Source organism: Lissotriton vulgaris, chromosome 5, assembly GCF_964263255.1.
Source record: "Lissotriton vulgaris chromosome 5, aLisVul1.2, whole genome shotgun sequence".
NCBI lineage: Eukaryota > Metazoa > Chordata > Amphibia > Caudata > Salamandridae > Lissotriton > Lissotriton vulgaris.
In genome coordinates this window covers 1,472,056,996-1,472,070,554 of record NC_141693.1, presented here as the reverse complement: position 1 = coordinate 1,472,070,554, position 13,559 = coordinate 1,472,056,996, and the positions used below count along the sequence as shown (strand labels likewise).

The 13,559-nt window shown below is 37.9% G+C and overlaps 1 protein-coding gene across 1 annotated transcript in view; it reads left to right on the top strand.

Annotated features, from left to right (window-relative positions):
- The window catches only part of SLC60A1 (solute carrier family 60 member 1), a 385,656-nt gene extending 373,423 nt beyond the window's left edge, over window positions 1-12,233 (top strand). The window contains exon 10 of the mRNA XM_086923437.1: window positions 10,910-12,233. Coding sequence (XP_086779563.1) covers window positions 10,910-10,965 — 56 coding nt within the window. The 3' untranslated portion in view covers window positions 10,966-12,233. The remainder of the gene's footprint in view (window positions 1-10,909) is intronic.
- The last annotated feature ends 1,326 nt before the right edge of the window (window positions 12,234-13,559 follow it).

Here is a 13,559-nt window from a genome sequence, read left to right as displayed (position 1 = left end):
GTAGGCAGAAAATAAAGTACCTCCACTTTGAACTAAAGCAGTGATAGAACGAAGAAAGCAAAACAAATGAGTGTGACCCTCCCTATAATAGTTCCCTTGTCTCTTCAATTCACATGTCTATTTATGTATCAACCATTTCACCTTAACATGCAGTACTACAAAGAAGTAGTACCACCTTAACCCTTTCGCTGCTGATGACGAGCTCAGCTCGTCATCACCCACGGGTGTCGTGTGCTGATGACGAGCTGAGCTCGTCATAAGTGAAGCAAAAGAGCAATTTGCAGCACAGCGCAAAAATCCCCGCAGCAGCCATGTGGTTAACATGCTGTCAGCCATTCATTCATTAATCCATCATTCAATCTTTAACTATTCCATCCATCCACCCTTTCACCCATCCTTTCACCCATCCACCCTCTTGCCTATTCTTTTACCCATCCATTCTTTCACCTATTCACTCACCCACGCACTCTTTCATCCACCCACACATCTTTTCATCCATTCACCCTTTCACCCATCCTTTCATCCATTCACCCACCCATGCATCCTTTCACCTATTCACCCATGTATCCTTTCACCTATTCATCCTCACATCCTTTCATCCATCATTTCACCAATGCAGCCATTCATCCATCAACCCTTTCATCCATCCTTTCATTCCCCCACACAGTCCTTTAACCCATCCACCCATCTTTTCACCCATCCATGCATTCTTTCACCTAAATACCCTTTCACCCATCTTTTCACCCATCCTCCTCTTCACCTACTCTTTCACTCACAGACCTAACTTTTCACCCAACCTTTGACTCACCCATACATCCTTTCACTCAACCTTTCAATGCATACATTAAACCCTCTACCCTTTCACCCACGCATGCATTATTTCACCTATCCTTTCTCCCACTTACACAGATGTTCACCCATCCACCCTTTCCCCCATTCTTTCACCCATCCACTCTTTCACCCACCCATTCCACCCTTTTATCCATCCTTTCACTCACCCACACAACCTTTCACCCATACATTCTTTGACCCATGCTTTCACCCCTACATGCATCCATTCACCCATTCTTTCTCCTACCCACGTATACCCTTTCACCCACCCATGCATTCTTTTATCCACCGACTGCTGGGTACCCCTGCAGCCCCAGCAGCACTGGGGGGCCACAACCCCTTAGAAATCCCCAAACCCTTCAGAGCGACCCATTCCACCCAAGGCCAGTGAATATCAGCGAAATATGGAAAACTCAGGGACCCCTCTTGATTTCTGTAGTGGGGGCATCATTTGAGCGCAAGTTTCCAGCTAGAAATATGGTCTATGAGGGTAGATATGGCTAGAGTATGCAACATCTTTTCTGTATGCACCGATGGATTTCAAAATGACATTGATGAAGATATAACTGATGATGTGGGACCCATATAACCTGCATTTGCAGCAAGCTGAGCCCAGTGGTTTTCAGAAAAGAAAATGTGGTCTGCTGTGCGTCCCTCCTAGCTTACGAACGCTTTGTTGCACACTCCAATATGGTGCTGCAATCAGCATTTCTCTCTCTAGTTCTGCACTCTGAGCAAGATTCCTACTGCCAGATTAAGCTGCTCTCTTAATTTCTTCACCTTTGTTTTCACCCTTGTTGGTGCAGCAGTGTATAGCTCTCGACACGTGTTTCAGTACTGTTGTTTTTGTTTGTAAGAGTTTTATATGGCACGAACTAGACCCAAGAATATCATAGCACTTTACATGAGCACCAGTTTCTTTACAGGTGGACACATTTATTTTTGTTAGGCATAGGGAGATTCAGTGATTTGCCCAGAATCACCGGATTTTGAGCGTTGTTGCCGAGACTCAAACCCGGTTCCCCAGCTTCGAGCAGTATGGCTACATCCTCTCCCCAAGCTTCTTCAGTAGAGAGCAACAAATTGTTTTAGAAGCGCTGGAAATGCTGCTCACAGTCTTCTTAGGTCTCTGTCAATTTTTAGGAGATATACTGCTGGCATCAGAAACATAGAGGTTGTTTGTGTGACTGGCTTGTCCCACCTAGAAACAGTAACATATTCAATAGAATTTATAGTGACTCTTTGGACAGTCCAAACCTTTTTAGAGCTGGTTTTATTCTGGTTAAATCTAGTTTTACATGTGATTAATATTACACCTTGCACTTTAGCGAAGCAGGTCCATACCAGAGTCACTTTTTGTGCTTTTTGCTCTTTTCATTGAATGATCATGATATGTGTTACTTTTTTATCGTGCTTTTTATATTGTGATGGTTTTTAATAACCTGAAACAATAAAAAAATTCTATCTATCTATCTATCTATCTAGCTATCTATCTATCTATCTATCTATCTATCTATCTATCTATCTATCTATCTATCTATCTATCTATCTATCTATCTATCTATCTATCTATCTATCTATCTATCTATCTATCTATCTGTCTATCTGTCTATCTATCTATCTATCTATCTATCTATCTATCTATCTATCTATCTATCTATCTATCACTGAGCACAGGTGCATCAACCAGCATCAACAGAGCCTTATCAAACAAAGGGGAAAGGGAGCACACTGCCTCTCATCAAAGCACTTAGTTCACTAAGATGCAGTATGGTAAATGTAGTGCATACGTCATTATATTTTTGGTGCAGCCAGTGCTGTGTATCTCTAGACATGTGTTTCAGGATTGTTGTCCTACTTCAGTAGAGAGGAAAAATAGAACAGTGAGTGGTACAGAGGCCTGAGAAGACTGTAAGCAGCATTTCTAGGACCTCTAAAACAACTTGTTACTCTCCACTGATGAAGGAAGTAAAATACAAAAATTTCAAAGATGAATAGCCCACAAGCAGAATTGGTGCTTCCACATAACGCACCAGCTGTGATAACCTCCTGCGACATGTCATAGGCTGCTCAACTTTAAACCTGTTATGAAATTGGGCAACAAGCTTAGCGAGATGAAAGTGGCAGATATTTCTATGCCCTCGTTACAGCTGACATTCTCCACTGAACAGAATAATTCCTCTCCATCTGCTGTACATGATGCAGAGTCACATAACAATGTTTTTAAAACGCATGATGTCCTGCGTGATAATATTGTAAAATTTAAGGGACAGACTGAAGAACTTCTCCTATTCTCTGTTCGTAACAGTCTGCAAATACTTGAAGCTGCCAAAAGGAGCTTGGCCTTAGGCACTAATCCACAACTCTCTCTCCCCTCCATTGAGAAGTAGTCTCTGCAGCAAGCAGGCACCGAGATGTTAACTCCTTCGGTGCTAATGACGAGACCAGCTCGTCATGAGTCACAGTGGAGCTGTGCTCATGACGAGCTGGGCTCTTCATAACGGCTGCGCGCCGCCCACGCTCGATTGATTCCCCGCCTGTGCGGGAGAATTAATCAGTGGGCGGGGTTGTGACGTGCCCAGCTCGTCATGAGCACAGCTCCACTGTGACTCATGATGAGCTGGGCTCATCACAAGCACCGCGGCGCTGCGAACCTCCCGCCTGACCCCCCCCCCGCACCGTGGGGGAATTACCCCCGCAGCGAAAGGGTTAAATGTGGAGGGCAGCAGCAAACAACAATCTGTTGCTAACTTTTTACTACAAAAGTCTACAGTCTATACAGATTAATCTGAGACTGAGATTATGAGTCCAAACTTTGTCTACTTACTAGAACATATCTTGCAGAAGATGAGATAAAACATCTCCATGCCGACATTGTTGCTTCACTTAAAGAGTGTTTCGATGAGATGGATAATAAGATGACTCAGCCATTTGGACAGGCTCAAGGATCCAGAAGATCCCATTTCTGAGCATGAAGACAAACTTCTTACAGCAATAGATTGAAAAGTTCAATTAGATAAACAAATAATTAAATATCAATATAAACAAGAGAAAATGATTTGAGGTGCTCTAAATTGCAAACTATCGGGGTGCCCGAACATAAAGAGGATTCTGTTGGGCCTTTCTTTCTGGTTGAGGCATTGTTAAGGACATATGTTCTTCCAGAGTATCTGCAAGACCTTACAATAACAAGGACACACCGAGTCCCTTTGCAGAGTCCCTCAAATCCTAACAATGTCGGTGCACTTCTCCAGTTATAGGATTAAAGAATTTATCCCAACAAGAGCAATACGAAAAAAAGTTTTTGAATTTCAAAAAGAACAATAATTCCAGTTGACAATTGGACCTGCTCACAGACGGAGAGAATGTACCACTTTGCTTCTTCAGTTTCAAATAGCATGCTCTCAGGTCTCACTTGTTCAGCAGACTAAACAACAGGTTTTCTATTAGGGAAATTTCATCTGTTCACAGGAGTGAAAGAAGCTCAAATGTTTCTGAAAGACATTTGCGGTAATGGTGTGTGAGGAGCTAGTAATTTGTCAAAATAGGATGATGGTGGGTGAAGGGGTGTGAGACAATCAGATAACGGGGAGTAATGGCACCTAGACAGAGTGCCAAACACGCTATAAGGCGGTGCTGTATGCGTGTTGGTGAGCAGGCCATCTGTAAACACATACAAGGTGAGGGGTCTGGTTCTGAAGGATCAAAAAATGGGGAGATATGTTTAGTCAATTCATTTTCTAATAATTGTGGTTAGAAGTGATTATTTAACGTCAACAGCTTATATTATGCATATATGTATCATATATATCATATGCCCATTTTGTTCAGCTGAAGAACATCAATGTTTCTAGTCTAAATGTTTTTGAAAATATTTGTAGACTTTGGTATTTGTTCTCAATGTTTTTCCTTTAAACCTTTTTTCTCCCCAAGTATGTATACATGTTGATTGCTTGTGATATGCCTGATTCTAGAATGAATGGTTGAATGTTTGGTTAATATCCTTATGCCCCACGTGTTTTTTGTAAAAACCTTTTGTGTATCAAAGAATCAAAAGCTGAGATATATGTTGTAAATATTTTGAATAAAAATACTATTAAATAGTAATCCCCATTTCTGATCGTTTGCTCAGGTTTCTGGTGGTTATTGTTTTTTTGTAATTATGTATATCAGTACTGGCACCTCTATTTTGTTGGTTGAAGAAAATCAATGGCATTTTGTTAGGTGATTTTTTTACACATTTCGAATGGGTGGATTGTACATGGTGCATTGCGTGGTATTTACTAGCCTTTTTTTGGGATCATGAGATTGCTCGATGGCATTTTCACTATAGATTGAGCTGGTAATAAGCATTTCACACTTTATAATGATGCTGCGTTTATACTCTTCAAATGCACTTTTTCATGTTTCTGCATCATCACTTTAGTTGTTGTTACTTAAGAACAATAATGGAATTTTGTTAGATGCTATGGATACTTTAAATGGATGGATTGTATGGTAACAAAGAGCCCTTCTTGGTAAAGGAGCTTGTTTTGGGTCATTTGCACTACAAAGTTGGCTACTAGTATGTCTTTTTTTAAACTTTATTAGGATGCAGCTATTGTATTCCCTAAAGGCACTTTATTCAACACATACGTTGGCATCAGTTCTTTAGTCTTTATTGTATAAATTATATTGCTTATATTGTTATTGTTAATCCTGCTCAGTGTTTATTTTTGCTGTTTTGTTGTTGCCATGATTGACCAATTAAAAATGTATTTATTTAATGTGAATGGCCTAAACAATAAACGAAAATTTCAAGCCATTGAGACTTGGCTCCTTACACATAATCTCTTTATTTTTTTTCCACAAGAAGCCCATATTCTGATTACTATACTTGCAAATATTGTAATGTTTAAAACGGGAAGTATTTAAATGCTTGCCTTCAACATCTCCCGCTCCTTGGGAGTTGCTATTTTCACCTCTCTTCTAGGGTCTTAATGCTTGAATATTTATTTGGGAGGGAAAATTATTTAAAAAAGGTGAATGGATTGGGGTCAATTGCTCGATTTTTTTTAACAAGTGACTATTATAAATGTGTATGCTTCAGCTGAGGACAATCCAGACCCATTATTAGATCTTTTCAAATCTCTGCTATGTTTGAAATGCAAGATTATTATAGGAGGTGATTTTAGTTTCCTTCAGATGCCAACTCCAGATTACTCAATGCCAAAATCTAGAAAGTATAAACCCAAAACAGTGATGGTGTTGAACACATGTCAAAAGGATCTCAATATAATAAACTCTTGGCTAGTAAGGTTCCAGGATAGAAAATAATGCACAGTATATGTGTGAGACACGGGACAGCTGTTTACATACATTTTCTAATCCTTTCTCTCTTTGAGTTTGGACAACTTTCCTGTTTCTCAAATGACTTCCCCGATCACTCTCTACTCCAATTAGGTATATCAGTTTAAAAAAAATGAACAGGCCTACCAGCTGTTCAATAAAATGTATATAGAGGCTAAAATGTGGATTCTCAAATTATATCATGAAATATCAGATTTCTTCTCTCAAAATGAAGCAACAGACTGTGCTGCAGCCGCTGCCACTGCAGGTAGGAGCGGTGGGGTGTTGGTGCCAGGTGAGGGGGGATTTCGAGAGACAACCACGAGGGAAATTAATTATTTATTTATTTTTCCCTCATTGCCGTCTTTCGATATCCCCCCTCACCTGGCCCTACCGCCCCACTGATTTTACCTGCAGCAGCTGCTGTGCTGCTATGGCATCGGATGCCTTTAAGGTGGCTATGGGAGTGCAAATATTAGCACGGGATTTAGCCCTCAGGTGTTAATCTGAAATAATAAAAAAAAATCAGAAATGCAGGCGAGGAAAGCATATGAAAATTGTTTAAAGCTTGAATGAATTTCAGTAGTTTAGCACTACAGTACTCAAAGCAAAATCTCCATGAATATTATTATTCTGAGATGTATTTGTGCAATGCTACTTATTTCCAAAAAATTACAAAGAAAGTGGAATTTTCAGCAGACTGTTGGCAAGGCAACAAGGGACAAATTTGCATGAAGTAGCATTAGTGTTATATATTTCCTCAAAAGAGGTGCCCAGCTCACGAGTAGGAGTGAAATAAATACAGTCTTTCTGGATCACTATAAGAATATGTATAATAATTCACACACACTCCCTAAGGGGCAAGAGGTCCTGTCCTTTCTTTGTCTTCCCTAAACGCAGCTCCTTCAGACATGAAAAAATGCTGAGGAAAATCAAAATGAACTTTAAATCCCCATGGGAAACCCTAAAAGGTATTAAAATTGCCCTTACACACTAGTTAGTGTCATGGTTCATCGTAGGGCTTGCTACAACACAGCACAAACCTATGCTTGGTGTGGAGCATATTATATTATTTTCTTTTTCTGAGGGCCAGAATATCCCTCCATAAGTGGGACTCTCTAAACGCAAAAACATAAAACTACCTATGAGAGTACCCTATCAATTTTATTCTTGGTCTCCCTTAGCAATATTAAAGATCTATCCTAAGGGGTTAATTTGGTGGAATCAGTACCCTGCATGACACTAACTAGTGTATGAGGGCAATTTTAATACCTTTGTGGGTTCCCCATGGGGGATTTAAGGTTCAATTTGATTTTCCTCTTCTTTTTTCATCTGCTAAATCTTTATAATATTTGTCAGAAAATTGACACAAATTAATTTGGAAGGGTTTGTATTTGCGCTCCCGATTCCTTTGTTCCATCAGGAGCCTGAACCATGGTTGTTAGAACCTTTGACAATAGACAAATTAAATAAATTCATTTCTAATCTGCCAAATGGGAAAGCTGCTGAGAAGATGGGTTTCCTTCAGAAGTTGTTTTAAAACATTTCAAGAAGATTGCTAATTATATTTTAATATAAGAGTAGTTGTCATTTTGTTTAAAAAAAGGTAAGTACCTCGAAGATACAAATTCATATTGTCCAATTAGTCTTCTGAATTCAACCTATAAAATTCTCACTATATAAATAGCAAATAGAGTGAATAGTGTGGAGGATTGGCTAATTCAAATGAATCAAATTAGTTTTATCGCGAGGTGTCAATTATATGCAACTGCAAATTACTTGATAGAAGCTATAGATATTTTTAATACCTAACACATTCCGGCCATGGTGCTGTTATTTGATACTGAGAAAATCTTTGACCTTGAGTCTTCCAACAGTTTTTTAGTATATTAAAAAGGTTCAGTTTCTCTTCCAGCTCACAAGCGTTTTAAGCAATTTCCCTAGTGGTGCTGAGGCTAGATTGGATTTGAATTCGTTTGAATCTGGTTCTTTTAAAGTTAAACATAGAACTACACACAGTTGTCCTTTCCCCCCCCATTTTTGTGCACTTTTTATAGAGATACTTACTAGCGCTATTTAAAATGATGATACCTCAGATCCTCCTTTGCAGCATATGGCTAAATTTCAATTGTAAGCCGATGAAATATTGTAGTTTTTGAAGCCAGGTAAGGAATTAAAGGAGAGAGTTTTGAAGAGTTTTTCACAACTTCAAGAATTGGGCAGATATAAATAAAAAAAGCGAAACAGACATTATATCATGCAATTGCACTTCTGAAATATTGGAGACAGAGATTTGAGAATTTTATAATAGTCGCGCAAAGTACTATCTTGGGATCAGTTTTACATCTAATTTACCTGATCTATAGTATCTGAATTATATACCTTTGCTATTTGAAGTGAATCTCTGATATTGAAATGGCATTCACTCACTCTGACAATTAATTATAGGGTAGTTTTATTAGGGATATCGATGTTACCGTTATTGAATTTTGCTGACTCCACCACTCCCTGCATCTTTAATGCAACTTAAAAAAAACCTGGAGGTTATGTTCTCACCATTAATTTGATACTACAATTCCCCAGCAGAGAGTAGGGCCTAGAACCCCCAATATTAAAATGTCTTATTATGTGTTTTTGTATATAAGGCATATATAATGATAAGCATCTAGCACACAAGCACTTTGATCATGAGTTAATGGTGATCATCTAAAATTATCATAAATGATATTAATATTGAGGACATTTTGAGATTGATCAAATCCCCAAAGAAAGTGCTTTATAAGGTATTTCAGTGTATTTTTAAAAGGAAAGGGCAGTTTTTAAAGTATTTTCCCATTCCCAATACAAGCGCTGTAACTCTGTTTAAAGATGTAAAATTTAGGGATTAACTCCTCATGGATAAAACAATAATATCTAGACAGAAAATTAACTGGCTTCGCAAACTTTCATATGTTTGAATCAATGAGGGCAGAAACCAAGGACGACCTTGGAACCTTCATTAAAAGTTTTCATAGGCTGGCTTATGTGGTCATGTAATGCCATTTGCCATATTTTATTAAGTATAGATCTATGCTCCATAAAGACTAATGCAATTTTAAGCTCAAATTTAATTGAGAACACAAGTGAAAGACTTGTAGGGTTTTGGCGAAATTATTTCTCAAGTGTCCAGGAAGCGGTTACCATACCAAAAGTCTCTCATACATAGGAGACAGAAGAAAATATTATTTTAACATCAGATATTAGGAAGAAAATTAATGAGAATAATTTCTCTGGTTGAAGGGGAACCATTTACCAAAGATTCAGTCCTGTGCTAATTGGCTAATTAATCATGCATTCAAGTTTTTAAGTAAGATCAACCCTAATGGCTAGCCTTGCTGTTTTAGATCAAAATACTTCAAAGTTGGAACTGGCCTCATATTATTTTTTTGTCCCAGATTGCAAAGTTTTCGGGAGGCAATCCTCAAATATAACGAAGATAAATTGAAGAATACAGTACCTTCTGATCCATTGATTGTTCTTTTGGGACTCTTGCATTTACTGGGATCTTCAGTTATGTATCAGAAATTAATGTACATCTGCATCCTCATTGCCTGCTTATGGATTTAGCAAATGTGGAGATCTAAATTAATTCTTACTTTTTCCAAGTAGCATGCAAAGACATATAGAATTAAAAAGTAAGAATTGTATGTGGCTCACTGGTTCAAAAAAATATTTTTGAAGCTTTGGTGAAATGTTGTATAAAATATTGTTACACAATTTCTCATATAATGCACATAGACATGTGTGAAGTTATTTTTAATGAAGTGTTGCATATTTATACTAACCACAAAGTAGATAAAATGGGGATGTCTATTTAATTAACCTATGCGATTATTATATGGAAGTTGGTATTGGTTTCAACTTCCCCCTGAATATTTAACATTAACAAATGATATATTCTGCTTCAGCATTCACAGCAAAGATGACACCATCAATGACCTCATAAGTAACATTACAATTTACGTGACTATCAACTACGAATAATTATTTTCTTCCATCTAGTTACAGTACGGATACAAACTTACATCAATGTGTATACAGTGTAAAGTAGTCCTTTTTTGAAAGTGGAACAGATGCCTTTCAGCCCCAAATGATATATCAAGATCTGCGATATTAACAAGTGTCGCTGCAGTAGTTCTGTTTTTTATGTATTCTTTAGAACAGCATTCATTTGCTGACAGTGGTACTCTTCTTTATCACTAACTCTGAAAGTAGTGGGCCCGATTCACAGAACTAACTTAAGACAAAATCCTAAACTTACTACCATTTTGGTATTCACAGAAGGCACTTACTCATTTTGGTATTCACAGAAGGCACATACTCATTTCGGTATTCACAGAAGTTAGGAGTCCTAAATTTAGGACTCCTAAATGCCTTCTGTGAATACCGAAAGCCTTAACATTAGGATTTTTCTCAGTTTAGCAGTAGTAAAGTTAGGACTCCTAACTTTAGAATTCCTAAATGCCTTCTGTGAATACCTAAAGTCGTAAAGTTAGGATTTTTCTCAGTTTAGGAGTAGTAAAGTTTGGAGTCCTAACTTTACTACTCCTGAACTCTCTATTACACATACATACACTAGTATCAGGTCATAAATCAGATCAGAGATATTTTTTTCATAAATCAAAGACAGCAAAACACAAGTAAAATATTTTACTAATCATCTTTCTATGATTCTTATAACCTTTAAAAAACTCTATTTTTTTCTTCACAGATCCGCCCATCAAAGAAAATTGTTTGGATGAAAGTGTATATTCTTATCAAAGGTAGAGGAGGCAAGCTGTTCACAAGAAGTTTTACAGTTCGCTGCTCCTTGTTGGAGGTCAAAGGACAAAAACACAAAATATTATGCAGTACTAAAAATAAGACATTCACGCACCTTGGTGGATTTTTTTGCTCCATTCATAAAGTGCAAGAGAATGCATCCTGTACCCAGAGCCATTCTTCTCATTGTGGTTGATGATTCTTGCAGTCAAAGACTAACTGATGGAGGTGGCCTTTCCCAGCCTGCACGCTTTTGTGGGCAGTTCAGGTTTTCGAAATTCAGAATGTGGGGCCTGAATCCAGACAACAGTAGTTTAAACAGTTGGGAAGAAAATAGTGAACATCTGGAATATGGCACTGTTTAATCTTAGCCTGAGTTAAAAAATCCAATGCAATGTACACACTTCCTGTCAGCACCTCCCATAAATGGACCCACTCATTAAATTCAATGCATATAGGTCAGGACTCAATTTGTCAACTGTCATGTGCAAGTATTGTTCAAAGAACTGTGGGCAACTTCCACTGCAAGATTTGATCCAACTACCACGTAAAATAATGACTAACCATTAATTCTCCGTCCACTGCAAGAATGATTTTTCTGCTGTCCGTTGTAAGGAACACTTTTAATCTTTATTTGATGCAAAGATATTTAATCCTGATTATCATTTCAAGGGCTGAATTTTAATTATCTGTCTACTGCAAAGATCAACGTTGAATTCTCCTTTGTGTGCTGACCTTCAATATCCAGTCTATTGCAAGGAGTGATCATTCTGCTGTTCAAGGCAAGGACTAACATGGAATTATCTATACAGTACAAGGACCAGTTCTCATGCCGTCCACAACTATAATCGCCTTTCATACTCTTTCCAATTACAATAATGGTCCTCTTACCCATCAAATTAATAGTGATCTACACATTGTTATCAGATAAAATGATTGATCTTACATTGCTGTATTTAAGAATTTGTATTCATATGAACTGATGCAGGGCTTGAACGTCTGTTTAGTATGAGGAGTTATATTTTTACCATCTATTGCAAGGACTGGCCTTCAAGACTTCACCTGGTAAAAGAACAATATTCAAACCACTCAGGTCAAGGACAGCCTTCCATTCACCAAGTGTAAATATTAAGTTCATTCTACATGCGGTAGATGAATTAAGTAACCTACATTTAAGTAAGATAGCTGGTTCTCTGTCATCTCAGTTTCACTGCAAAGAGAAACCTTTTTTTGATTCAAACAATCAATAAAATTCATAAACTACCGTCCAAGCAGAGAAACGATCCATTTTGTGGACACATTAATTCTAGGAGTCCTAATCTAGCGGTATATTTGATATCCTTAGAGACTGAGGCACAGCAAGGCTCACTTGTAGATTGGGTGAGTGAACACTGAACATATTAGAAGGATGTTATGTAATACTTATCAGATTATAGAGAGCCTACTAAAACAGTTGTTTTGTGGCATTTTGTTAATATATGTTTTATTTTCCTACTCAACGGTACTTATATTATAGAACTTGAAAAGGGAAAAGTCGGACCATGCCTTTCCCAGGTGTAACATTTAATTTTATGTGCATTTTATATTCAATTGCATATTTTTACTACTCGTCTTACACTTTCTTGACTGTTTTTTGTTGTCAGATAAAAGTAGGTCAATTAACATGCAGAATGCAAATGCATCCAGTCATCATATTACTATTAGGACACCCAAATATTTTTTTTATCTGTCCTGGCCAGATTCCCCTGCATGCAGAAAGCAGACCTAACTGCATTTATTACTGTTTTTGGATGTTATCAATTTTGCAAAATGCCTTTTGGGCTTGTACCGGTAGCTGCAGTTTTTCAAAAGTTGATGGGGAAATTGTCCGGTGATATGGCGGGGGTAATTTGTTTTCAAGGTGACATTGTTGTCTTTGGTAATAACAAAGCAGAACATGTTGCAGGATTTTTCAAGATGATGTAGACTTTATAGTTTAAAGGTCTCATAGCAAAAATTACCAAGTGTAAAGTTGCTGAGCACAAGTCTCATACCTATATCATATATTCAGAAGAAAGGGTATTACTCTCAAGACCAAATTGGTTGAAGCCATTAAAAATGTTTCTGTTCCTCACTGAAAGGACGATAGATCATTTTTTGACAAGGCTGACTGTGCTAACTGTGCTAAGTTTGTTATTAATCTTCCACCTAAATATTTCATTTGAGTAGGTCTACTCAAAAGGAAAACTAAATTTAAATGGTCTACTGAACTCCAAAGGAATTTTCAAGCTATCAACGATGCAGTACACCTAATCTACAGTTTAGATCCTTTCAGCTCTGGAACAACCTACCGCCAGTCTTATGTCAGGCGCAGGATCTCCTCAGTTTTAGATGCGGATTTAAAACTTGACTTTTCTCAAAATAGGTCGATTGCACCGTGGGTTGCCTGTACTGTTGCTGTCATTGGTTCTCTTTCCCAGCGCCGGGACACTCCAGGGAGTAGCCATGCGCTTTATAAGTACCCAGTAACATAACATAGTAACATGGAGGATAAGTGTCCGTGGGGTCCAAAAGCTCAGTGAGCATCACAGCCCATGCCTGCAAATCATCTGCAAGTTTAT